General features: G+C 46.2%; 14 protein-coding genes across 14 annotated transcripts; 9 read left to right on the top strand and 5 right to left on the bottom strand.

Moving 5' to 3' along the window:
• Positions 1-113: 113 nt before the first annotated feature.
• KUCA_T00004519001 (uncharacterized protein) lies at positions 114-3605 on the bottom strand (the record flags this gene model as incomplete). Its single annotated transcript, XM_022601262.1, has 1 exon — positions 114-3605. One exon carries the CDS (start codon positions 3603-3605, stop codon positions 114-116), a length of 3492 nt encoding a protein of 1163 aa, XP_022460526.1.
• Positions 3606-4008: 403 nt separating this feature from the next.
• Positions 4009-5775, top strand: KUCA_T00004518001 (uncharacterized protein; the record flags this gene model as incomplete). Its single annotated transcript, XM_022601261.1, has 1 exon — positions 4009-5775. One exon carries the CDS (start codon positions 4009-4011, stop codon positions 5773-5775), a length of 1767 nt encoding a protein of 588 aa, XP_022460525.1.
• A 1322-nt stretch (positions 5776-7097) lies between these two features.
• Positions 7098-8279, bottom strand: KUCA_T00004517001 (uncharacterized protein; the record flags this gene model as incomplete). The annotated part of the gene is made up of 1 exon (XM_022601260.1): positions 7098-8279. The coding sequence occupies one exon, from the start codon at positions 8277-8279 to the stop codon at positions 7098-7100; it is 1182 nt and encodes a 393-aa protein (XP_022460524.1).
• A 528-nt stretch (positions 8280-8807) lies between these two features.
• Positions 8808-10082, top strand: KUCA_T00004516001 (uncharacterized protein; the record flags this gene model as incomplete). The annotated part of the gene is made up of 1 exon (XM_022601259.1): positions 8808-10082. One exon carries the CDS (start codon positions 8808-8810, stop codon positions 10080-10082), a length of 1275 nt encoding a protein of 424 aa, XP_022460523.1.
• A 1280-nt stretch (positions 10083-11362) lies between these two features.
• Positions 11363-12976, top strand: KUCA_T00004515001 (uncharacterized protein; the record flags this gene model as incomplete). The annotated part of the gene is made up of 1 exon (XM_022601258.1): positions 11363-12976. One exon carries the CDS (start codon positions 11363-11365, stop codon positions 12974-12976), a length of 1614 nt encoding a protein of 537 aa, XP_022460522.1.
• A 202-nt stretch (positions 12977-13178) lies between these two features.
• KUCA_T00004514001 (uncharacterized protein) lies at positions 13179-13853 on the top strand (the record flags this gene model as incomplete). The annotated part of the gene is made up of 1 exon (XM_022601257.1): positions 13179-13853. One exon carries the CDS (start codon positions 13179-13181, stop codon positions 13851-13853), a length of 675 nt encoding a protein of 224 aa, XP_022460521.1.
• An 869-nt stretch (positions 13854-14722) lies between these two features.
• Positions 14723-15508, top strand: KUCA_T00004513001 (uncharacterized protein; the record flags this gene model as incomplete). The annotated part of the gene is made up of 1 exon (XM_022601256.1): positions 14723-15508. The coding sequence occupies one exon, from the start codon at positions 14723-14725 to the stop codon at positions 15506-15508; it is 786 nt and encodes a 261-aa protein (XP_022460520.1).
• Positions 15509-15652: 144 nt separating this feature from the next.
• On the bottom strand, positions 15653-16531 carry KUCA_T00004512001 (uncharacterized protein; the record flags this gene model as incomplete). Its single annotated transcript, XM_022601255.1, has 1 exon — positions 15653-16531. The coding sequence occupies one exon, from the start codon at positions 16529-16531 to the stop codon at positions 15653-15655; it is 879 nt and encodes a 292-aa protein (XP_022460519.1).
• A 343-nt stretch (positions 16532-16874) lies between these two features.
• Positions 16875-18876, top strand: KUCA_T00004511001 (uncharacterized protein; the record flags this gene model as incomplete). The annotated part of the gene is made up of 2 exons (XM_022601254.1): positions 16875-17681; positions 18073-18876. 2 exons carry the CDS (start codon positions 16875-16877, stop codon positions 18874-18876), a joined length of 1611 nt encoding a protein of 536 aa, XP_022460518.1.
• A 372-nt stretch (positions 18877-19248) lies between these two features.
• On the top strand, positions 19249-20004 carry KUCA_T00004510001 (uncharacterized protein; the record flags this gene model as incomplete). Its single annotated transcript, XM_022601253.1, has 1 exon — positions 19249-20004. The coding sequence occupies one exon, from the start codon at positions 19249-19251 to the stop codon at positions 20002-20004; it is 756 nt and encodes a 251-aa protein (XP_022460517.1).
• A 983-nt stretch (positions 20005-20987) lies between these two features.
• On the top strand, positions 20988-21605 carry KUCA_T00004509001 (uncharacterized protein; the record flags this gene model as incomplete). The annotated part of the gene is made up of 1 exon (XM_022601251.1): positions 20988-21605. The coding sequence occupies one exon, from the start codon at positions 20988-20990 to the stop codon at positions 21603-21605; it is 618 nt and encodes a 205-aa protein (XP_022460516.1).
• Positions 21606-21864: 259 nt separating this feature from the next.
• KUCA_T00004508001 (uncharacterized protein) lies at positions 21865-23310 on the bottom strand (the record flags this gene model as incomplete). Its single annotated transcript, XM_022601250.1, has 1 exon — positions 21865-23310. One exon carries the CDS (start codon positions 23308-23310, stop codon positions 21865-21867), a length of 1446 nt encoding a protein of 481 aa, XP_022460515.1.
• A 379-nt stretch (positions 23311-23689) lies between these two features.
• Positions 23690-24358, top strand: KUCA_T00004507001 (uncharacterized protein; the record flags this gene model as incomplete). The annotated part of the gene is made up of 1 exon (XM_022601249.1): positions 23690-24358. The coding sequence occupies one exon, from the start codon at positions 23690-23692 to the stop codon at positions 24356-24358; it is 669 nt and encodes a 222-aa protein (XP_022460514.1).
• Positions 24359-24643: 285 nt separating this feature from the next.
• On the bottom strand, positions 24644-24862 carry KUCA_T00004506001 (uncharacterized protein; the record flags this gene model as incomplete). Its single annotated transcript, XM_022601248.1, has 1 exon — positions 24644-24862. The coding sequence occupies one exon, from the start codon at positions 24860-24862 to the stop codon at positions 24644-24646; it is 219 nt and encodes a 72-aa protein (XP_022460513.1).
• Between the last annotated feature and the right edge of the window lie 94 nt (positions 24863-24956).

The raw sequence follows: 24956 nt of genomic DNA, 5'->3' as shown, positions 1-24956 counted from the left end.
TGTGCAAGAGGTGTGGATTCTGACGCGCGTTTGATGTCTTCAAAGGGAATAGATATGCGGCGGATAGTCCACCATGTTTTATTTTTGAGCTCTATGTACTGGAATTCCCCAGTTTAAAATACATCGCCTAGTTTAAGACGAGGCGCAATATTCATGGAGATAAGCTCCTGGAACAGCAGCTTGGCCGCATAGGGGATCGTCATCTTGACGATTCCCTCACTGGTTTTACAAGAGGGACACCATCCATTGTAACCCATGAGACCGCACTCGCCGCAGATATCCACGTCAAATGCGTCAGATGACAACATCAGCCTCTCCAACAGCAACTGCGAGGCACCATACGCGATCACACAGTCTCTTTCCATCTCTCCCAGACGCAGACCACCGTCTCTGGAACGACCTTCCGTGGGCTGTCTCGTGAGAACTGCTCTGGGACCTCTGGCTCTGGCGTGCATTTTATCCAGAACCATATGCTTGAGTTTCTGGTAATAGATGGGGCCGAAGAAGATGTATGCCTGGAGAGCTTCACCCGTGATACCGGAGTAAAGCATGTCTTTACCACTGTATGAAAATCCCTTATCCACCAAGATCTTCGACATGTCCTCGAGTTTGGAGCCTCCAAAGCACGTGCCGTACTCCAATGTTCCGTTCAAGACACCTGCCTTGCCGGAAATCAGCTCCAGCATCTTGCCGACCGTCATACGCGAAGGGAAACCGTGCGGGTTCATGATGATATCGGGAGAGATTCCGTCGTCGTTGAATGGCAAGTCTTCTTGCTGGACAATGATACCACAGACACCCTTTTGGCCGTGTCTGGACGAGAACTTGTCACCCAGTTCTGGCCTTCTGGTCTGTCTCAGCAACACCTTGATCAGAGCCTGGTCGTTATCGCCAACAGACATCATCACCTGGTCAACGTAACTGGGCTCAGGGCCACGGTACACCATGGGTGTCTCTCTATGCTGTTCCTGGGACTGGTATTCATTGGTTGCTGGGCCACCTATTATATTCTCATTGGCGTTGGTGGGAACACACTTGTTGATGAAGACCTGTCCACTCTCTACTCTCATACCCACTTCACCCAACCCATCGGGTCCCAGAGACGAGTGCTGGAAAACTGGTTTTCCGTCTTCATCAACTCTCATTCCCGAAACGATATCCTTTGTGTGATTGGGGTACCTCTTCAAAGTGGTGGTATTCTTTCTCAAGGTCTGACACCTTCCAAATCCTCTATCGACCGAAGCCTTATTCAACACTAAGGCATCCTCGATATCGTAACCTGAGTACGACATCACCGCGACGGTGGCATTCTGGCCAGCGGGAAGCTTGTCGTAATCGATGAGCTCGATCGTCTTGGTCTTAACCATGGGCTGTTGAGGGTAAACCATCAGATACAACAGGGTGTCGATTCTTCTGAACTGGTTGTAAGCTATCGCACCAATTGCCTGTTTTCCCATAGCACATTGGTACGTGTTTCTTGGAGACTGGTTGTGATGGGGGTAGGGAATGAGTCCCGCAACGGCTCCCAGCACGGTGAAAGGCTCGATCTCCAGGTGAGTGGTGGTCTTGACAATGTCCCTTTCGTACAGCGCGATGTACGAATCATTTTCTTCGTTCACATCAAGGTACTCAACAAGACCATTGCGCAAGAAGTCGTCGAACTCCCATTCTCCGTTTCTCAATTTAAGCAGATGGTCCGAGTTGACCTTGGAGACACCGTTCTCCACGATGATTAACGGACGACAAATTCTTCCTCCGTCAGCCGCAATGTGGACTGCGGTATGATGCATGCTGATAAAGATGGAGATAAACGAGGAAACTTTCCCGGTTCTTCTCAAAAATCTGAATCTCGAAACAAACTGGATCGGGAAGCGGGTTGTTCCAATCAAAGTACCGTTCAAATGGACCCCAAAAGTTCCATTGGTATGAAGATTACCACTATCCACAATCGCTATGTTCTCTATTCCCAGAGCATAGCACAGTCTTTTGACTGGGTCTTCTTCATCATCGGTTGTGATGTGTGTCATCAAGGCCAGGTTCTTGACCAAACCACAGGCCTCACCTTCTGGTGTGTCTGAGGTACACAGCATACCAAACTGAGAAGGCTGAAGGGCTCTTGGACCAGAGACCTTTCTGGACTTTTCGAACTGGGAGGAGATTCTGGTCATCATGCCTAAGGCGGAAATATAGGACAATCTACTCAGAACATGGGTGACACCGGCCCTCTCCATCTTGAAACGCTTCAGCGACCAATTACCAGTCGAAATGGCTCTGTTCATACCGGTGGTGATGTTGTTGGAATGGATGTTGATACTCAACAGGGCATCAAATTCCGATGCTCTGCTTGGTTTCTTCAAAATCTTGTCGATATTGGCTTTGAAATCGTTGTTGAACTTCTTGAACAAATCTTCAAATAGCAGAGCTAAAAGCTGACCTGCAAGCTCCAAACGTTTGTTACCCACGTAGTCTCTGTCGTCAACCAGTTTGGGGTTATGCATAGCCATAACGACTCTTCTGGTCATCATGGCGATGTAAAGAGCCTTCTCTCTAAAATCTAAGTTCTCAACAGCAATGTGGGCAATGACGGTAGTAGCAATCGCCTCGATACCCTCCTGCAATAGCGTCAATCTTGGAGAATTTATTCTTCTGACCGTCTTTACTCTCTTTCCGATGTACTCCAAAGCCTCCTTCTGGGTGTAGATACCAAGTTTTGCGGCCTCCTCAAAGTTGACAATGAACATGTCCTGATAGGTGGAATCCTCACCACATACCAATTGCATGATCTCCATATCGGACGTGATGCCTGCAGCCTTGAGCACCAACACAATCGGTATCTCCTCGCTGATGGAGTTATGTTTCAGGTAGATCCTGTTGTTTTTGGTCACCACATACGTCTTGGACTTTCTCTCGTGAGTGGAGGAAGTCACAGAGGCCTGGACAATCTGCTTCTTTTCGTCCGCTTCGACAATGATTCTGTTCTTACTCAGTTGTTCCTGAACAAGAATCACCTTTTCGGTACCATTGACGATGAAATATCCACCAGGATCTAAAGGACACTCGTTTAAGATGGCCATTTCACCCTCGGTCCTGCCATCTAAAATACACTTGTTCGAGCGAAGCATAATAGGCATTCTACCAATCTCCAGGTCTCTGTGCATGATAATCTTTCTGCCTCTTGTATACTCAACATCCACGTAGATGGGAGCACTGTAAGTCAGATCACGAAGTCTACACTCGTGAGGAGGCATCAAGACCTCTTTTCTCTCGATTCCTCTTTTCAACGAGGAGGACTTGTGACCCACTCTGATGTCCAGGTATTTGAGATAGAACTCGGGATCAACGTCACTCAGCACTAATTGATTGGCTTGGATGATTTTCTTCAGATCCTTATCAACGAAGTAATTGAATGAGTCCAAATGCTGCTTCACCAGACCTTTTACTTTCAAAAAAGCCGGTAACAGGTTCCACTTGTCCTCAGCAGTATTGATCTCATCAGTCAACCCCTTTCCCTTGTAGACAGGCTGGAAAAGATCGTTGAAAGCATCAGCTTCGGGCTTCTCAGCGGCTTTACCACTTTGAGCCATGGAGCCCTTTCTCTTTGCCATATTTCTTTAGGACAGGGATGCCGAACTGGGAGCTGTATCTTGTCTCGCATACTCTCTGCTTATTAAGAGGAATTTTTTTTCCAACCCCATCGGTGTTCGTGCTAGGCACAGTAACCGCATACGGAAGTCATCTTTAACTCTGGGAGGTCGGGTGGAGAATAGGACCAAAAGTTTGGTTATTTGGAAGGAGTTTGGAACTTCTGGAGATAAGCTGATCTAGTCTACATTGTAGACACAAAACCAATCAAGAAAAAGCCTGATTTTCTGGCGGAATTTGACCATTTTCACAAATCCTCTGGAGGAACCTTTTTGTGCAGTACACTACCATTCAACCCATCATTTCTCACGCAACAGAGATCTGTGGCACATAGAATGCGATTAGTACGAGTGACAAAGCACAATCATGGCCGGTCAGGCCCATTTATTCAAGTCTACCGTCAATGAGTACCTGGAGAGCTTGTCCGAGACCGTGCACTCAAAGCTGTACAAATCTCCAGCAACGTGTTTGGCAATCTTCCGTCTATTGCCTTCGCTCTCGAAGTTCTACGTGATGACACTGCTGTTCAACGAGGACTCCACATCGTATGCAAACTTAAATAGATGGTTGAAGGTTCCACCAACATCTTCAAAAGCACATCCCCATATCACTCCCACAAAGCTATATCAGAACGAGTGTTTAAAGAGACTGAAGGCATTGAACTTGATCAAAGACGTGAGGAAGACAGTTACACATCCCACCACTGGAAAGTCCACCACCGTGGTTTTGTTTCAGCTCAATCCTATCTTTCGAGCAAGTTTCAGGGATGCTGTGACCGGAGGAGGATCCGCTTCTGCTTTTGGGGATGCCTCCGATAGGGTAGAGAGCAAGCGTGATGACCTGCAGACGATGTTTTCCGACAATGTGACGATTGACTATCTTGACAGCTACTCGTTAATGAAATGGGAGAACATATTGCATTTCATGGTGGGAACGGAATTGCTGTCGTCGCCGAGTGTGGGAGTGCTATCGCTTTTACGTCACAGTGGTCTCATGGAGTTGGAAGCCGATCGAGAAGCAAAGACAGAGGCGAAGACAGAAAGCTCCAGCACGATGACTCAATATTCGTTAAATACACTCAAGAACATGAAGATCACTAATGAGGGTTTTCAGTTTCTGTTGCAGGACATCAATTCACAGATTTGGACGCTTCTGTTGGAGTATTTGAAGATGTCCGAAAAACTGATGATGGATCCAGTTGAGGTACTGAACTTCATCTTCATGCTAGGATCTCTGGAACTTGGTAAAGGTTACCCGACTGCCATGTTGAGTGATACACAGATCATTATGCTGGAAGATTTGGTGGATTACGGACTGATTTACTATCCCAAGCCTGTCGAACCAGAGAGTGTTAGCATGGACGTTGATGAGGGGCCTGAAGGAGAAACCCTAGAGCAAAACGAAAGGGATGATGTGGTTGCCAACAGATTGTTCTATCCCACACGTCTAGCGACGACATTGACATCGGATAGCATGACATTCAAGAGTGCATCCACAGCTATGACACAGGCGACTGCAGAGGCAGATTCCGGTTCTGGAAAAGATATGGGAAACGTGATTTTGGAGACCAATTTCAAGCTGTACTGTTATACCACCTCACCGTTACAAGTGGCAATTCTCAATCTATTTGTTCATTTGAAGTCTCGGTTTTCCAATATGGTGACCGGAGCAATTACACGAGAATCTATAAGGAAGGCCCTGACGAACGGGATTACGGCAGAGCAAATCATCAAATATTTGGAGAGTCATGCACATTCGCAAATGAAGAAGCTAGCAGAAGAGAGACTGGTGAAGAAGCTGGACTTTGAAAATAGTACCAATTCTGCCTCAGATGCTGCTGACACTGTGCTGGAAGTTTTACCTCCAACAGTGGTGGATCAGATAAAGCTGTGGCAGTTGGAGCTGGATAGAATCCAGACTTTTCAAGGTTATCTCTTCAAGGACTTTGTTAATGATCAGGAATTCGAGCTTCTCAGCACTTACGGCGAGGAAGTGGGAATTCTTTTGTGGAAGGATGTCCAGAGTAGGAGGTTTTTTGTTACTCAGGAAGGAAATAAGCAGTTGATCGATTATGCTGCCAGAGCTTTACGAAGACAGAAGCAAAATGGCGAGCGAGCGGCCACTCCTTTATAAGCCTCATAATAATCATAATGTATTTCTAGATTTCTCTAACAGATCGTTGCTGAGTAAAAATTGATTTTTCCAAGAGAATTTGAATACCAAAAAAAAATATGCGTTACAGACAGGATTCGAACCTGCGCAGGCAGAACCCAATGCCTAACCACTCGCCATAAAGACTTAGCAGGGCATCGCCTTAACCACTCGGCCACTGTAACAGTGCGTATGAAAAAACATATTTGTGAACACTATGTTGCAGAATTTGGAAATATTTCAGTCCAGCCAGAGGACTTCAATATTATCGTAAGTTATTTCAAATAGATTCTGATTAGATTTTCTGTAATTTTATATAAATTTATTTGAACTTGTCAAGTTGTAGTAGTATCTATTTTAATGTCAAACGAGGACGCTTTGCTGGAAATATAAAAATCTGGGGTTGAACTATAAAAACGATCTAACGGTCAATTGGCCAACACTGGTAAGATTTTATGGATTTAAAGCAAAAATATTGATTTATGACTATTATTATTGAGTTGAAGCATTTCTTGGGCTCATTATTCTCGATGTTGCGTAGCTATCAACTTTTACTTGGTATTTTCAGAAAAGTACAAGAACTGAAAAAATCCAAAATTTGTCAGCAAAATAATTAGCGAGATACCCCCAACTTAACACAGAAGACGAACTCAAATCTTTTCATGGTTATGTCAACAGATGAAGATTGAGGATTCAAATGCATTGAAATATGTCTTGGATGATTCGAGATTGTTCTGATCGAAGAGAGTCAGACGACATGGAGCGCTCGCGTCGTCTTCAAGCGCTTTCCATTGGCCCCGTCACTGACAACCCCACTTCCGGAAAATCATTGTAGACATAGCTTAATATGACTTTGAAGTACCCTGCATTTTATTGATTTTTTGATTTGTTTATTGAAATTATTTCTGTTAAAAGACAGCAAGAAACAGTTCTCAAAAGGTAGTGTGAAAACAGTTTACCTGAATCTGAGGCTTCATAAAAAATCGCGCCCAAGAACTGTCCTTATTAGCTCAGTTGGTAGAGCGTTCGGCTTTTAAGGATTTCATAATTTCGTTCAGGAAGTCGACCGAAATGTCCAGGGTTCGAGCCCCTGATGAGGAGTTCTTGTTTTTTGGACTAATATTGCAGCCGTTTGGATGAATATTTTTTCGATATAAATTTGTTTTTTTGTAATTATGCATTTTTTTTTTATTCTCGGGGTTCTTTACGGCTGCCATGAACCCATTTGACTATTCCATTATGATGCTACTATAAACGCTAGATAGAGAGAGAAAGAACGTAGGAAGAACGCAAAAACGCCCAAATTATTGCAGCAATTGATCTCTGTAATGCGCCTGGTGGTTTCTGGTCCTGGCGGCATGTCTGTCGTAACTGTCCTTTGCCTTGTATTCTCTCTTCCAGACTCTCTTCTGGAGTTGTAACTGTTGGCGATCCGCGACAGTGGCAAAGTGCCTTGCTTCGGCAGCAACCAAAGTACCCTGGCCTTCGGATAACACCTTTTCTGGTCTGAAGGTCTGTCTGTAGTATTTGAGCATCGATCTGTGACCCGCAACCTTTCCGGTTGGAAGATGCAGTTCGTAACCGTTGTTGTATATGACCTCTTGAGGAACTTCTTCTTCGTCATCAGAAGATGATCCACTTCCCTCTTCAACATCCTCCCAATCACTGGTTTCTTCCTCATTATCACCGGTAGTAACCTTCCCGTAAGAACTAGTGAAGTCGTAAAACTCTGAAATCTCCAGCTTTTCATCCTCCGAGTGATAGGGTATCTTGCAATGGCTCTTAGAAATCATATGAGCTCTCACACTTTCCAAAGATCTGCCCTGAAAATTACAACTCAAACACACATTTCCGAGGCCGATCTTCTCACCGAGATACGAGATCAAACCTTCAACGTCTACCAGGTAGTCTGGCTCGGGAATGTAGAGACCATGAGCCTTGAGCATATGGGTCATACATACACCCAAGTATGGGAATGTCTTCAAACAGAACAAACAGCTATTCAGTGGAATCTCAACACGGTTGGCCAGTTTCTCCTCCATCAGTTTCTCCTCGAGCTCTTCTGGGGTAGGTTCTGGTTCTTGTTCTTCTGTCTCAGCAGTCTCTGGGATCTTTTCAGCTGCGACTTCAGAATCTGTGCTGGCTTCGGCAGCTTCACGTGATTGTTTCTTAGCCCTGATTTCATCAACAGTAAGCTTACTCATCTGCCTTCTAGCGGTTTCCAAAAGAGCTCTCTTTTTTTCTGCTAGATCTTCTTTCTGTTGCCTTCTCAAGTCTTTCTTTGACATGGGCGCATCCTGGTCAACAGCCTCTTCGGCCTTGATCACAGCGGCAATCTTTGAGTTGAAGGTTTCTTCGTCTATGGCTGGCAGCTGGGCCACTCTTCTCTTGAGGTTGTACCTATGCCAGTCAGTCTTCATGTGCGACCTCTGGTCTTCCGGGGTGGGAAAGGCAAGCCCACAACTGTTACACGTGTAGTTTTGCATTTTAGCTAGCGTGAAAGTAATTGAAGGTACTGAATGCCTGGAATCGTTACAAGGTTTAATGTTGTAAGAGGCTCACAAAAAATATTTTAATTTTTCTTTAAACGATTGAGTGAGACACGCCAAAATAACCTGTTTACCTCTTTAATTTCGCAGAAAGACTTCGGTACTTTGGTTTCGTGGATTACCAAATGAGCTCAAATATTACTAATTGTCATAGCTCAACCCTCAAATCCACCAGATCCCGAGCGTTTCCGAGAAAAGCAACTTCCTTTAGAGAGGAGTGAGGGTTAGAGATAGTCGTGAATACATAATGACCAGGGCGCCTAACCAAAAGAATGATGAGGGGTTAATTTGCTGAATGGGGGCTGAAGGTGATATCGGAGATTGATCTTTCTTCAAATAACTCATTGTTTTGTTGGAAAGTAGCTGTTTCCAAACGATCCGAAGGGTCGAATATTCACTACTTCCTTTTCGCATATTTTGAATCACGAAAAACGCCACTCAGAGTTGCAGACCTACTGATTACAAATGATGGTGGCAAACACATTGAAACAGGTGATCAGGAGATCCAGAGAAGTTGCTGAGCAGTTTCAGCGCCACCTGGAGGCTCTCACAGAAGAATTTGCTGCTAGACATGATTGTGGTGCTAGAGGGTTTAGAAGAAAGCGTCATTTGGTTCGTATACCGGTGAGGGCCCATCGTCATAATCCGTTTGTTGGCGAATGCAGGCGGAGATTCCACTCTTCCCATTGCGGGTTTGCGCATGCTTATTTCACGAATGTTCTTCAAATTCACATCTCGCGTGCACGTTCTGCCCAAAATTTTGTGGCACGTACTCTCTGTGAGTCCTTTGAGAAACTGTTGTATGTTCCTCGTAAGCCGGCTGCTGCTAGCAAAGCGGGTTTTGCGGGCCATTACTTCCTCAGAGGACTTGTTGGTGATCCCAATGTTACACTGCAACTTCCTGGGCTGGGACCAGGCTTTTCCATACCTTGGCGGGAGGATCCGGTCAAGAAGGCGGTAGAGACAATGAAGGTGGGGCTCATGCGGATGGGCCAATACCAAGTGCCCAGCCTTGTTTCTGCACCCACGAAGCCTCATCCAGGATCGATGAAAGCCAAGGAGGCATATGCGGTGGAATGTCTGGCTCTGGCCAGGTGCACTGATGGCGGTGCATGTGTAGACTTCAACGTTGCGTTGGCACAGAACTTGCAGATGCCCAAAACCTTGATCATGGATGACGACGTTATCCAGTCGTTGAAGACGGATTTGGAGTGCTACCAGATTGAGCTCGATGCGGTTTATGCCGATATTGAAATGATCAAGAATTCTTTTGGATCGTTGTTCATCAGTTTGGAGGAAGACGGAACAGTCATCCGCGTGCACTTCCCCAATTGCGATGTTGAGAAGTGCGAGATGTTGATGCGGGAGATTGGTGTAACGAGGGGTACTGTCAAAGAGTTTGTACCAGAAAATGGAACTAGCAACGACATGACTGATTTGCCGGGATCCACTGCATCTTCGTCTTTCTTTTCGTCGTTTTCATCAATGTCGGACTCGGAACTGTTAGACGGGTCGTTCGACTCATACCCATTGTTGTCATCGCCTCAATTGACAGATGCGTCTTCGGTATCGTCTCGCTCCGTCTCTGAAAGAGACTACTTCCCGTTGTTATCTTCCACTTCCCCTTCGGCAGTCATCGAGGATGACCAGGTCACAGACCACAGACTCATGATGGACCTGGTTTTGTCTGGAAACGATGGGTCCAGTGGGCTGCTCTATGTCAACTCTCTCGAGATCTAGCCACCACATATTGACAGTTATATTTATTCAGTGCACATTGGCCGGAGAATGCCAGCACCATGAAGATTGGGGTTTTGACCAATCAAGATATTATTTTCGCGCGTTTATTGCAAGTGGTAGATTGTAGAAATTAATGGTCACTATGATCAGCTGTGATTGTGCCCAGAGAGCCTTATGCCTAGGCTATGCCAGATCTCCAAATCTGACGTCTTTTGCATCGAAATGATCTCATACGAATGTTAAAGACTCTTCTATACTCAGTTACTACGGCCGCCTACCGCAGTTATAACAAAATAGTTTATTAACGCCGCTCAAAAACCCTCTGCCTCATTCGCTCACTATTTGACTTATTATACTGACCAAATGTTCTTTTGAACATTCCCAAGCCGAACCAAATTGGCAGACTCGGAGAAAAGGCTTTGCTGAATGCCGTGCAAAGCGCAATTTCAGGCAAAGTTTGCATTAGTTTGCAGTTTTTCGCATACAAGCATTTAAGCATACCGGTAGGTACATTATATTAAACCGAACCGTTGAATACAACTTCTGGCTCATGTCAAGCTTCAATTTTGGGAGCACCAGAATCGAAAACCGCGAAAGCGCATATGGCCGGTGCCAAAGCCCAGAACCTCGTGACATGCACATTTGACATTGCATTGCGGCTCGCGAAAGAAGGCACATGCGGATACCCACACATTTCATCTCCACAGTTTTGAATTAAAGGCAAAATCAACCCAAAGCATCTGGTTTATTTGACCCCATGAAAATCTCTGACAAAAACACTGAAAATTTCTTCACCAGAGCCTTAAGGCGCAGTGTTATGCAGTTCGCGGAGATGCGGCATCACGGAAGATTTGGTCTCATAACGTGGTTCAGACAGGGTGTCTCCTCAACTTGACTCCAAATAATGGAGTTTCACTGCACATAAAAGCCACAAAAACGGTGCAATATATTCTGTAGCGGCCAAAGCTTGTTTTCCCTGCCAAGAGTCCACATCGAATGTCGAATTTTTTCCAAGAACTCGCATGTCCGCCATTTTGAGGCAGCACGGCATTCACCTGCATTAGGCATCACCCCTTATATCAACACAATAGCAAGGCCTCACCAAACCGCCCTCGTGAGATCACGAAACGAAAGAGTTGGGGTCTATTGCACAATACTGTGGCAGCTCCACTAATATTTTTCATTGTAGCTTGCAGTAGTATAAAATGGAGTTACAATTCTCTTTTCACTGATTGTTAGAGGCGTTAAGTCTTCGATTGTGAAATTTTGACATTGCCAAAATGACTGAAATCGAAAAAGCCGAAGAGACCTTTGAGGCCAACTCCTCGGAGGCTGTAGGAGAAGAAGCATTTGTCAAATCTCTCGACAAAGGTAAGAGGAATTTGGGATATATCAGTGCCGTCGGACTTATGGTGAACCGTATTCTCGGTACTGGTATTTTCGCTACTCCCTCCACCATCTATAATCTATGTGGTTCCATCGGTTTGAGTTTGATCCTTTGGGTTGTGGGTGCTCTTATTGCTCTGGCCGGGTTATACGTCTACATGGAATTTGGTTCTGCCATTCCCAGAAACGGAGGTGAGAAGAACTATTTGGAGTATGTCTACTCAAAGCCCAAATTTCTCACCACCGGTATGTACGCTGCCTACGTCTTCCTGCTGGGATGGGCAGCTGGTAACTCCATCGTTTGTGGTCAATATCTTCTGACTGCTGCAGGCGTGGAGGTGACAAGATGGGCTGAAAGAGGAATCGGTGTTGGAGCCATCACATTTGCATTCCTGGTTAACGGAACCACTGTCAAGTATGGTGCTTATTTGCAGAACATTCTGGGATTATTTAAGATTGTGATTGTTTTGTTCATCACCGTCACCGGATGGGTTGCTCTTGGTGGCTGGAAGAAGACCGATAACTTTCACAATTCTTTTGAGGGAACTACCAGTGCTACCGCCTACGGTATTGTCAATGCTCTGTACAATGTCATCTGGTCTTTCATCGGATACAGCAATGCTAACTACGCCCTTGGTGAGATCAAGAACCCTGTCAAGACTCTGAAGATTGCAGCTCCAACTGCGCTGATTGTTCTCGCAATCATCTACTTGTTCGTCAACATTGCCTACTTTGCAGTGGTGCCTAAGGAACTCTTGAAAACCTCGTCCACCATTTTGGCCGCTGACTTTTTCGACATCGCCTTTGGAAAGACGGCCAAGAAGGCTTCGGCTGTGTTTGTTGCTCTGAGTGCTCTTGGAAATGTTATGAGTGTGATTTTCTCCCAGGGACGTATCATCCAACAGTTGGGCCGTGAGGGCATCTTGCCCTTCCCAAAGTTTTTCGCGACTTCAAGACCTTTTAACTCCCCATTCGTTGGGCTGTTCCAGCATTGGGTGGTTTGTGTCATAACCATTCTGGCCCCACCACCTGGAGATGCTTATAACTTCATCTTGAATTTGATCTCCTATCCGCTCAACATCATCAACTTCCTTGTCGCTATTGCCCTCATCTACCTCAACATCCAAGCAAAGAGAGGCAAAATTCACTGGGAACCTCCTTTGAAGGCCACCATCCCCGTGACGGTGTTTTTCGGTCTGAGTTCGCTTTATCTGATCATCGCCCCATACATTCCTCCTGCCGAGTCGCAGAAACACGCAGTCTACAACGATTTGCCATACTACGTGCATTGTGTTACTGCTTTGGGTATTTTCTTTGTGGGATTTGTTTACTGGCTCTTCTGGGCTCAGATTTTGCCCAGACTGTTTGGATACTCGCTACAGGTTGAAGAGATCCTCGGAGAAGATGGATTCTGGAGGAAGGAGATCAAGAGGGTCAAGCACAAGGACCTTGCCGAATATCTTAGCCAGCAAGGGACACACAGCGAAGAGGACACGATTGATAAATAGGTGTAATAATTTAGAGGTTTAATTTTGAGAAATAAAACAGTTTTGTTCCGTATCACCAATAAACTTTTTTGATGCATTTGCGTATCAAACCCGTTTCGGACGCATTTTTCCGGGCTGTGCAGATCTTATGGAAATGGAAGGCCCTGGTTTTTCCGAGCACTGCTTTACCCAGAAATTCTTCCTCTCCAATATCAGTCTCACAATGGGAAAGAAGTTTAACGCAGACGGAAGTGTAAGACCGTTTGCGGGCAACACAATTGTCTGCCATTTGCCGCAACAAGGTCCTCAGCGAGCTGTTTTCAAGGATGTATTGGAGTTCTACAAGGCCTTTCCAGGTCTACCTTACAAGGGGAAGATCACCATGTTGCCAGCTTCCACGCTTCACGTGACTCTTTTTGATGTTTTGCACGAATTCAAGCGTGACTCGGAATATTGGCCAAAGGAATTGGCAAACGATGTCTCCATGGATGAGTGCAACCAGTGGATGGTGAGCAAGCTTAAAGAGAAGAACATCAAGGTAGATCTGCCAATTCGACTACTTGTGGACTCAACATATACTGAGCAGACCAGCCATGGTGGTTGGGACACGTGGAAGCTTCAATTGGTTCCTTTAGACCAAGATGAAGAGGTCAAGATTAGGAATGTTCGGCAAGAGATCGCGGGAGCTCTTGGAATCCCCGAGCCCAAAAACACCGTTTTTCACGTTACAGTTGCTTACATCAACGAGGACCTCACCGCCGAGGAATCTGCGTTGTTGAAGAGTTATTCAGACAAATTTCACCATGAGGGTCGCAAGGTGTTGGAGCTTGGGTGTCCAGAGGTATGCTCTTTCCCGGATATGTTTTACATGGAGAGAATCTGTTTCCTGGGAGAATGAGAATGAGAACGAACGTTATGTTTTGAATTTTAAGTAAAAGAAGTTAAAAGTCAAAATTTAGGGTTTAACCATAAACATCAACACTCATCAATGACAACACCATCGTATTCCCCCATACAGTAATTGGTACCTCGAACTGGCATTCTGATGCTTGTGCGGCTCATTTTCAACTCTCGGAGTAGCCAAATCCCAAGGTCCTGACTCATACTGTATTCGGCGGGCCTGATTCAATGCACCATATATGACTTCACCGTTGTACAGCTAAACTTTGACCGGACCACGACCCAACGCCTCATTCCACGTGCAAAAGCATGACTGAATGCACCCTGTTTCTGGTCGAAAAAGCTCCCAATCCACTCGGTTTTTTGATAATTCTCTCACTCAAATTTGCAAGGACATATTCAGCCGAATATCCCTTGTCCCAAGCTGTCCTGGGACACCAAATTCGCACTTCCAGCTCAGGCGGCGTGCGCACACGAAATTCACTGGGTCCATGCACAATCGATGAGATCACCTCAAAACGTCACTGATAGAGCATCTTTCATGTACGCTCTTGGCGGGCTGTTTAGTGAGGCCAGTATTACAGCCTAGGGAAAAGTTTTCAGAATGGGGACCAACGTGCTTGGTTGGGTGTGGGCATGTTGGGGTGCTGCGTAATCGGCCGCCAGCTATTGTGACATTCTCCGGGTTTTTTTTTCTTTTCGCGCCCCGGCAGAGCTTTTTTTGAGGTGAACCTTATAAATCACTACAATTCCCATAACAATCTGCAGCCGGCTGCTTCCACTATTATCACCTTTACATCCACCATTCTTCCAGTACGGGCTCTAGCTAGACGCTTTGGCGCCCCGTTCCACACCTCTGCCATCACCATGGGAATCACAAACATACAAAAGTACCAGGAGATACCTGTGCTGAATACGCACGAATCCACGCTTCCTGGCCCCAATGAGGGCCGGATCCAGCCCAGGTCTATAGTGGAGGACACTTATCCGTTCAAACTATCCAGGAATTCCACCTTGACCGATTTCTTGTACCAGAACAAGCTTCAGAGTGAAAGAATTGCCGAGCAAACACCTGAAATATTTGACATGAACGCGCAGGGCCAGAGTCCGCACACTCTGTGGATTGGCTGCTCAGATTCCCGGATATCCGAGTCCTGTCTTGGAGTAGCACCGGGTGAGATTTTCACTTTGAGAAACATAGCCAATATCGTGTCTTCGAACGATGTCTCGACTATGGGAGCGATTCAGTTTGCCATCGAGGTGCTGAAGGTCAAGAGGGTGATAGTGTGTGGCCATACCGATTGTGGTGGAATCTGGGCCTCTCTCTCTTCCAAAAAAATTGGTGGAGTTCTGGACCATTGGCTCAACCCGATCAGACATGTTCGTGCGCACAATCTCAAAAGGCTGGCGTCGGTGTCAGATCCTCGCGAGAAATGTGCTACTCTAGCCGAGCTCAATGTGATCAGCTCTGTCCACGCTCTCAAGCGTCATCCTTCGTTTACAGACGCCTATAAAAAGGGTGACATTGAGGTGTATGGCCTGATATACAACGTTGGCACCGGCTTGTTGCACGAGATTGAAATTCCTGTTGATGATGAGTTCGAGACGGTGTTTGACTTCAGCGACGAATCTGACGACCATGCCTCACATTGATGTTGGGGTTGAAAAATACATATTTCTTCTAGTTCTTTAGTAATTTTTTAGGTTAACGGTTATAATTGCATAGAAAGAGGATAATGCGTAGTTTTTGAATTGTGGATCCGTTCGGTCAAGGTTATTAGAACAATGATTCAACCTCTAGGATTGCTCCGATGCATCACCAACTGACAATTTCCAGGTCTCCTTCCTTACACCATAAAGATCCAAAACCCAGATCCCGAGCTTCTCATCTGAAACCTTACTATACCCTGCACTGGCCAACAGTTTCCTGTCGAAATTCTCAAACGAGTACATATCCACTGTGACATCCACCTTGCTCTTTTCGTTTTTAGCAATGGTGTTTGCCTTGAATTTGACCCAGAGTAGCAAATCCGACATGATTCCAGATTTGACGTAGATCCTCCGGATTCCGTATGACAAAATCCGCAGCGAGGCCTCATCTCTTGCTATCGCAATGGAGGCGATCGGCACGTCACGGTATTGCACCACCTGGACATATGACGCCAGAGCAGCCAATTCAGCCAGATCGGAGAGCTTTCCCTTCTCGTTGTACTTGGAATCCTTCACGTCTTGCGGTAGTTGCGCAAATTGCTTGAGATCCAGCCCGAAATACTTGGGGGTGTTGTTCTTGACATCCTCCACTTCCTCCTTTAGAATCTCAGTGTATCTTGCAAGAAACACAAAAACACCTGCAGAAATGGTGATTATAAAAAGCACAGTCTGGAGCAAGTCCGAGATAAAGTGTGTGTTTTTCAGCAACAGTCTCCAGTGTACGTGCTCGAAGTAGTCCGCCAGTCTGTACCTCAGCACTGACGCCGCTATTACCACCAAGAGTCCCACCGTCTTAACATCTTTGAACAGGTACGAGTTCAAGCCAGACTGTCTCGACAACTTTGTCTCAAGAGTCAGATTCATCACCGCACTCGCTAGATCTGGAGTCAGAGCCGTGGAGGTTATGGTAGGTTTGGCCTCGGAGGGCAACGGCTGGTCCAACCGAGCTTCTTTCTGTACGGCCATGATAACTATTTGACTTGTCAAAGATGTTCTTTTTTGTTAGCCAAAAACAGGGAAGAAACACAGAACAATGAAGAGAAACTGTTCCACTTCTTGTTTTATCATATTAGGCAATTGCCCACGTGCGGGTAGTTCAATAAAGTGGAAAAACCAATATTACGCCGCACACAATTTGAAGATTAGATTCGTCCTCTCACGACTCATTGCAGGAGAATTTTTTTTTCGCTAGCCAATTTTTTTCAAACTCGCCCTACAGGTAATTCATCCCCACGAGTATTCATTTCTGTGTCGGTTATATTCCTGCAGTAGTCAGAGACATTGCATTTTCCACATATCCTCATCAACAATGGCCACAGGGAAGACAGAAAAGGCCCGTAGGTCCAGACAGGGTGACCTGCGAGACGGTAACCTCAGAGTCAAGGGTGAGAACTTCTACAGAGATGCAAAGAAGGTGAAGCATCTGAGCATGTATAAAGAGGGACGTGCTGTGAGGAATGCCAAAGGTGAAATCATTCAGGCTGCCAATCTTCAGGACACGAAGATCCCAGTTGCTCGTGTCGACCCCAACAGACGTTGGTTCGGTAACACCAGAGTGATTGCCCAAGATGCTTTGACCCATTTCCGCGAAGCGCTTGGCGATAAGAAGCGTGATTCGTACCAGGTGTTACTCAAACGTAACAAACTACCCATGTCCCTGTTAGACGAGAAAGACTCAACCGATTCACCCAGACTGAATATTCTGGAGACAGAGAGCTACGAGAAGACTTTCGGCCCCAAAGCCCAGAGGAAGAAGCCCAATGTCCAGGCCTCGTCACTCGAGGAGCTGGCGTCGTTGACCGAGAAGGACCAGACGGATTATCAGGAAAAGCTGGAGCTCGGCACCACGCTTGGTTTGATGGGCGCGGACCCTTCAACAAACGAATGGTCTGCCGAAGCCAAGGAGGCCATTTTCAACAAGGGTCAGTCCAAGCGTATTTGGAACGAGCTCTACAAGGTAATTGATTCTTCAGATGTGGTGATCCATGTTCTGGACGCTAGGGACCCTCTGGGAACAAGATGTCAGACCGTGGAGCAGTACATCCAGAAGGAATGCCCTCACAAGCATCTTGTGTTTGTGCTCAACAAGTGTGATTTGGTACCCACCTGGGTTGCGGTAAGTTTATTTTTTTTGTGCTTTTTTCGTTTGATTCTCCCCTCGCAAATTTCCAATTTTTCCACACCAAAGATTCAAGTCAAGTCATTCTTACCGTTGGACTCGTCCAGCGTCACCTCATTAAGTCTGTCTGTTACAACTTTGGAAGATCAATATTCGTCAACTTCAGCCTTTTCCGTTTTGGAAAGGGCTGGAAAGCCATGGATCCGTTTTGGATCTCGGCTCCTGACAAGTGGGACCCTATGAGTTGAGCCCTCTTCCGTTCTCAGGGACGGTCAGTGGAGGTGCTCGTAGTAAGGAGCCCAACACCTACTAAGACTGAAAAATTGGGAATGCGTTTAGGGCGAATTGACAATTTTCTTTTGTTCGAAATTTTACTAACATCACATAGGCTGCTTGGGTGAAACATTTGTCTAAAGACTATCCGACATTGGCATTTCATGCTTCGATCACCAACTCGTTTGGTAAGGGTTCGTTGATTCAGCTGTTACGCCAGTTCTCGTCATTGCACTCAGACAGAAAGCAGGTAAGTGTTGGGTTTATTGGATATCCTAACACTGGTAAATCGAGTATCATCAACACTCTTAGGAGGAAGAAGGTGTGCACTGTGGCACCAATTCCTGGTGAGACTAAGGTCTGGCAGTACATCACGCTGATGAAGCGTATTTTCTTGATCGACTGTCCAGGAATTGTTCCTCCTTCAACGAAGGACACCGAGGCTGATATTCTGTTCAGAGGAGTTGTTAGAGTTGAGCATGTGTCCAACCCAGAACAGTTTATTCCTGATCTGTTGGAGAAGTGTAAGAGACAGCATCTCGAACGCACGTACGAGATCTCTGGATGGAAGGACTCTAACGAATTTATCGAGATCTTGGCCCGTAAGCTCGGAAGATTATTGAAGGGTGGCGAGCCTGATGAGACTGGAGTAGCCAAACAGGTGTTGAACGATTTCAACAGAGGTAAAATCCCATGGTTTGTTCCACCTCCTCAGGATGAAGAGGACAGAGAGGGAGGTGTTGATAAGAAGGCTCACTATAAGAGAAAGCGTGAGGAGAGGGAGAAGGCCAAGGAAGAAGCTGAGAGAGACTCAGATGAGGACGAGTACATGAAGGACTCCGAGGATTCTGAAGAAACTGACGACAAGTCCAGGAAGAAGACGAAGACAAACGAGGAGTGGAGTGGACTCTCTGAATAGGCCAGGAACACGGCCGAGCTCGCATAGTATCAAATTAATGGAATATTGGGTTATTAGACAGAGTAGGAGGTGTAATATCTCAATGTAGAAGATCACAAGCGGAAACTAAATGTGGGTCGTATTTTTTGGGAAGTGTTACATGTTTAGAGAGCCCTTTTGAAAACATGCAAGATTCCCTCCCCTCTCAGGCTCTCTATTCCGGTTACGAGCCCACGCAACACATACTCCGTAAATCACGTGATCACCGAGGGTAGTACATTTGGTCAATCCAATTAGAAGCTCAGAATTCCTCATCATAGTTTTTTGGCTGACATCCTTTGAGCCAGGAGTGTATTCCCTACCCTTTTGGACCAACACCTATATTTATTCGCCATGATTGGAGCCCTGAGAAATTCCTCGTGTCGCTCTGCGAGATTGATGACTGGGTTGTCGCAGGCCCGTCTCTTCCATCAGAGTGTTTCGAGACTCAACCTCGACCCAGAAAGAGAAAAGTACATCGCGTACAAGCTGAGTATTTTGCCCAAGCAGAAGGATATATATCAGAACGATGATGGAACCCCAAGGGCGCCCTCTGATGAGGAGCTTAAGATTATTGCCGAGCTGAATGCGCTCAGTGGCCAGCGTGACTTGTCGCTTTCCGAGACCTTCAGTTTGGGCCAGTACAAGAACCTGTACAATGCCAACTCCAAGCTGTTGGAGACTTTGGACATTTCGAGCGCCAGAATCATAGATAAGATCCCATACGAGGACACTGCCACTGGCGAGACCAAGTGGCTGACCGTTAGAGAAGGCGATGACCACAAGGGGTTCGAAGGAATCGTTTCGTACATGCTGGTTCCCACGCTGGTGTTATTCCTGATAGTGATTGCTTTCCGCGAGGACATGAGTGTTAACGACTGGGCTGTCAGAGAGTTGGTGCTCAGAGTGAAGGAGACCGCACAGTTGGAGAACGACGTCGAGGTTTTGAAGGAGTTGGACTCCTTCGGCAAGCCAGAGGAGGCATTTGCCGTTAGACGTCTGGGTGACAAAGACTCTGTTTTTATTGAGAGAATTTTGAGTGGTGAGTACGACAAACTGGCGGGTTTGAAGGTAAAGGAGAAGCTGCCTATCTTCACCCAGAAGGATTAGAAGGAGGAAGTTCTTTGAAGTTCATTGCTAGTTCTCATAATCATATACATGCTGGAATACAACATTGAAAGAATGACCAGAAGTGAGGCGATAAGAAAGAGGGTGGACACTAGTAGAGAGAGTTTAGTAGACATGCGGTAGAGGTGAAGTTTGCGCCAGCGGAGGCCGAACTTGGCTGCCAAAATCTGGCTTCAACCGTCGTACCTACACTGACAATAATATGAGAATATCAAAATATAATCCACTCCAGTGAAATCAGTTTTACAAGTATTGCCAGCCCGTATTACCTACTCTTACTGCTGCTAACCCTCCGTGGTAATGACAGAGCCTCCTATGAAAACCGCACCCAAATGGCAGCCTCACAAGCGCAACAGCTAAGTCCAGACCTACAAAGAAAACACCCGAAACAGGACTTTGTAGGCTTAGATTCTAATGATATAAACGAAATAATAGTACTAGTAGTCTCCATCTGAGCTTGACCTAAAAAAATTTGAAACTAGCTATATTAACCGAGACTCTGACTCACCCCAAATGACCTCTCACGTATGTCTCAGTCTAAAAAAAGGCGTGTTTGGGTCACGCACTCCACCACTCCGCCTGTGGAGGACCGGTTTTCCTGTTGTCCTTTGGGTTTGCTCGTTTACTCCTCTTGGTTTCATGTTTCCACTCTTACTTCTTGTTCACTTCCATTTGATTCCAGCTATTTGTGATATCTAAATCATCTGACAGGTATCCACAACTACGCCATAGCAAGTTTCAATCTCTTGCCGCCGTTACCCGATCTTCCAAAAAGTTCCTTGTTGTTCCACAGCTCGTAACTTTTTTTTGCTTCCCGCCCCTTTCACTCCTGGATCACCAGCCTTCCCAGAAGAGTCACAACTGGATAAAAAGGCCTGATTTCGCCTACATCCGCCTCCAAACAAGGACTATACGCCAACAAAGGACTTTTTGCTCTCCTTTTATAATCACAGCCCCTCACAGCAATGGCCCCTTCACCCGTTCCCTTTCCCTCGTCTCCAGAGAGGCTGACGGTTTCTCCAACCTCCTCCAACAACAAGGACCACAGACGCCGTCGGTCCTCGTCGATCATCTCGCATGTGGAGCCAGAGACTTTTGATGTCAAACAGGACCAAGATATCCAGTCCAACCTGAATGCCAACTGGGTCCATTTCAAAGGCGCGTGGGTGGTCCACATAGTGATAATTATACTGCTGAAGGTGTTCTACGACCTGATCCTCATCCCATGGCAATTCAGCACCGAGACCAGCTGGACACTCACCAACTTGACTTATGGAATTGGAAGCTACATAATGTTCCACCAGGTCAAGGGTACCCCCTTTGACTTCAACAACGGTGCTTACGACAACCTCACGATGTGGGAGCAGATCGACAACGGTGACCAGTATACGCCCGCAAAGAAGTTCCTGATGATGGTGCCCATATGTCTGTTTCTGATCTCCACCCACTACTCCAGCTACGATCTGACGCTGTTCGTGTTGAACGGCGTGATGTGCCTATGTGTGGTGATTCCTAAGCTCGCCTCCTCTCATCGGGTGCGGGTCACGATCCCATTCATCAGCCATCCCCAGATCATTGGTTGAACCTCTTTTTTACTCCAGGGCATCATTTTCTGCCACGACTGGAACTGTTCTTACCTTTTCTAAAATATACACATACCGGGATCGGTGCTACACCCGGATCAACTCTCAGCTGAGCTTTCTGCAGACTGCGAATGCCAAAGACTACCCAAACCTCTCATCCTTCATTTTTTTCTCATTCCCAGGTCGACAAAGGCTTTACGAATATAACGAATGACTTGAACTCTTTATCAATGTAGTCAAACAACCATTAGCTAGACATCTACACCAACCTTCTCTTCTTGCGCTGTCTCTGCTGGATCAGACCAACCACACAACCAACACGAATGCTTAGATCACTCACTGAACACTGGAATTCCCGGTGGACAAGCTCTGCATCGATGAGGGAGAGGCCATGTGGATCTTTTGGGATTTGGTATGTGGTGACGTAGTTTATGAGCTTGCTCCATTTTGATTTGTCCCATTCGGAAAGCTGCGCAGCTTGTATTGGGGTTTGAGCAGGTTCAACTGGTATTTGTGCATCTTGCCGCACTGATTGTATTGGAGAAGACTCCTGTATTGACTCTGATGCTTGGGCAGATACTGACTTCTGTTCCTGCACATGCTCCGAGTCTGACTTCGAATCTGATTCCGACTCCAATCGAGCTTGTACTGGCTCTTGCTTTGCAATTGAGTCTGCAACAGGTTCAGGCTCTTCCTCCACTGCCGACTCTGGTTCTGCCACTGGCTCTGCCTCCGATTCGACCACTCGTTCCACAACTGGCTCTAATTTCTCTTCTTCAACGCCCACAGCTGTTTCTTCGGAATTATCCCCAAACTCGAAGCGTTTCTCAAAAACTGGACTCGAGCCCCAGAACCTTCCAGACCCAGAACCAGACTCAACCCTCTCAAAAGTCTCCTTCGTCAATCTCTCCAATTGCCCGGGAGAAGTATCTGGCAATCCCTCAACCAGTTCTTCATCTTTTCTAGGTTCCTCGGTCCTCTCAGGCGAGTCCTTCTCGTTCGAATCTGTAGTCCAGAAATGCGTGCCATCTCCGTCCGAAAACGACTCCTCACCATCATCTGGCTTCAGACTGGGTGCCCTTTGCAAAAATTTAGCACCCAAAGAGTCAGATCTGGGTCTCACAGGAGTTTCAAGCATCTCGTACAATCTTCCACCTGGAAGGGGTCTCACAGCGGGAGACGAGTTGTGCGACGAGGTAGGGCCCTCGCGAGGAGAGCTTCGTCTGAGTGAAATTTCAATCTTGCGTAGCGGGGATCCCTCAATGCTAGAAAGATAACCGTCATACCCATCTTCTGCATGTGAATTGTCGTAATCAGAATCATCATCCCCCGACACCATCACTTCTCTATTGCGTTTCCGTACTAGTGGTGTTCCTTTGTGGAGTGGAGCTGCCTCGTCCTCTTTGAGTGGCACACTGGTAACATTCCCTGTCTGTTTTCTGAGCAAGTCAGAGTGCCAAAGGCCTCCATCATGCTCATGTGTTTTTTGCTCTTGTTCGAGCTTGCGAGCTCTTAGTGTCGAGGACATCTTTCTGATGGGGGTCTCCCTGAGGATGTTTAGTTCATCCCGTTTGGCCCGCACAAACGCGGGTGTATGATTCTTAAAAGGTGAAATTTGGAATTTCTCCTTCTTGGGCGGCATATCAATAAAAACTGAGTTGAAAATAGATGAAAGAAGCCTCGATTGGTTTACTGAAAAATACATGATCTGAGACAGACGCGTATCGTTTGAAACTTCAGAAGGGCGATGAGCCGCGCCGGGCCGCTTGCAGAGGGCTTTTGCCCGAACCCCCCAAACCAGAAGAATAATCTCAGATTTAATATTGAATTTTGTTTTCAAGCAGGATCAATTGACTAGCGAAACGTTTTTTCTGAGGAATAACCAGATTTGTGCCTGAATTGTTGCCCTCAATAAGTCCTTGGTAGACTCACCCTCGGGCAAAAGATGCGGCGTTTGATTAATCCAGACACTACAAAACAGAGATACTCCTCTTCACTTTACAGAAAGTATGGAAGGTGTTTTTCTGCAGACAAGCGAATACCCCGTGATTCGATTTGAACAGGTATTTGGCTTGATTATAGCTATGAGTTCACAGATACAGAATGCTTCGTCCAGTTTGGAGCATTTACAGCCGCCCAAGAAGAAAGCCAGATTGGGGAACGTTAAACCCAACCAGGACGTTCTATCTACTCCTCTGATACGCCATGAAGGGCCAATCGAGATTAAAAAACACACAAAGATACAGGGCAAAATCAGCAGTGTTCTGAATGTTTTGGTGGAAGATGGAAGAGAAAACAACGGTTTTGAGGAGGTGAAGCTCATGGCCATTTCGGAGAGTGTACAGAAGCTGCTTACTGTGGTTGAGATAGTTAAGCAGAAAGTTGAATACATTTCAAACAAACAGAGGAAGAAGAAGAACACGACAGCCGCTTCCACTGAGTCGCAGAGGGTAATAGTGATCGGAAATCAAGGGGCTATTGGTGCCGACAGGATACGATACGACTCTTTCCACCAGTACAACCGGCTGGAGTTTTTCGAGGTGAAAAAGCAGCCCCGGCCGACTAAGAGACAGAGGAAAAAACACACTAAACCAGATGGGACTGATTATGATCTCGAGGAGTGGGGTGAGCTACTGATTGACACAACAATCAAGAAGCCCATTCTCTACATCATGCTCAGGTTTTTCAACTCGAAGGAGCCAATTGACAAAGACGAGACCTTGATTAGCGAGGGATGGACATTCCAAGAATGATGATACTACGATTCCGGAATATGTTGAAATATGCTAGAACATACCGAAACAAGGGCTTGTGCGAATGGACATGTATTATTTCTAGTGGTAAGGCTATGAAACGACATCCTGGATCTCAACAGAAGCTTCTTCCGCCACTGTTTTGCAGGCCTTGTATCCCGAGTGGACCCAGAACACCTCAATATGCTATAACCAGCTTGACTTATGGGTTAAGGTTACCTGGGAAGTTTCCATTCTCTGATTTAGACGTTAGTAAGTTGTTCAAAAGCTAGTGCTCAAAATCCCTTAATACATACCCCTTTGGGTATCCCACTCCTCGACCCAGGCAGATGGACACAGAGAGTTGTAGGTCCTCCAGAACACCTTACATGGAGCAAAGTCTTCGCCCTTGACGTTGATACACTTGTGGTAGTCGAGGTAAGCAGAGAAGCAGTGCTTGGTCTGGTTCATCTGTGGGAATCTGGCATCAAAGCCGACGGTCTTGAGTTCGATGTTGTCAGACATAGTGGAATCGTAGTAATGTCAAGTGATGTAGCCGTTGCAATGCCAGTACTGCTTCATTCAATCATTTTCGTAGTAACGGTGGTTCGATATGAGA

The sequence above is a fragment of the Kuraishia capsulata genome, genomic scaffold (genome assembly GCF_000576695.1).
Source record: "Kuraishia capsulata CBS 1993 genomic scaffold, Kuraishia_capsulata_scaffold_5, whole genome shotgun sequence".
NCBI classification, from domain to species: Eukaryota; Fungi; Ascomycota; class Pichiomycetes; order Pichiales; family Pichiaceae; genus Kuraishia; species Kuraishia capsulata.
The sequence above is the reverse complement of the archived record's forward strand: the minus strand, read 5'-3'. Positions and strand labels throughout refer to the sequence as shown.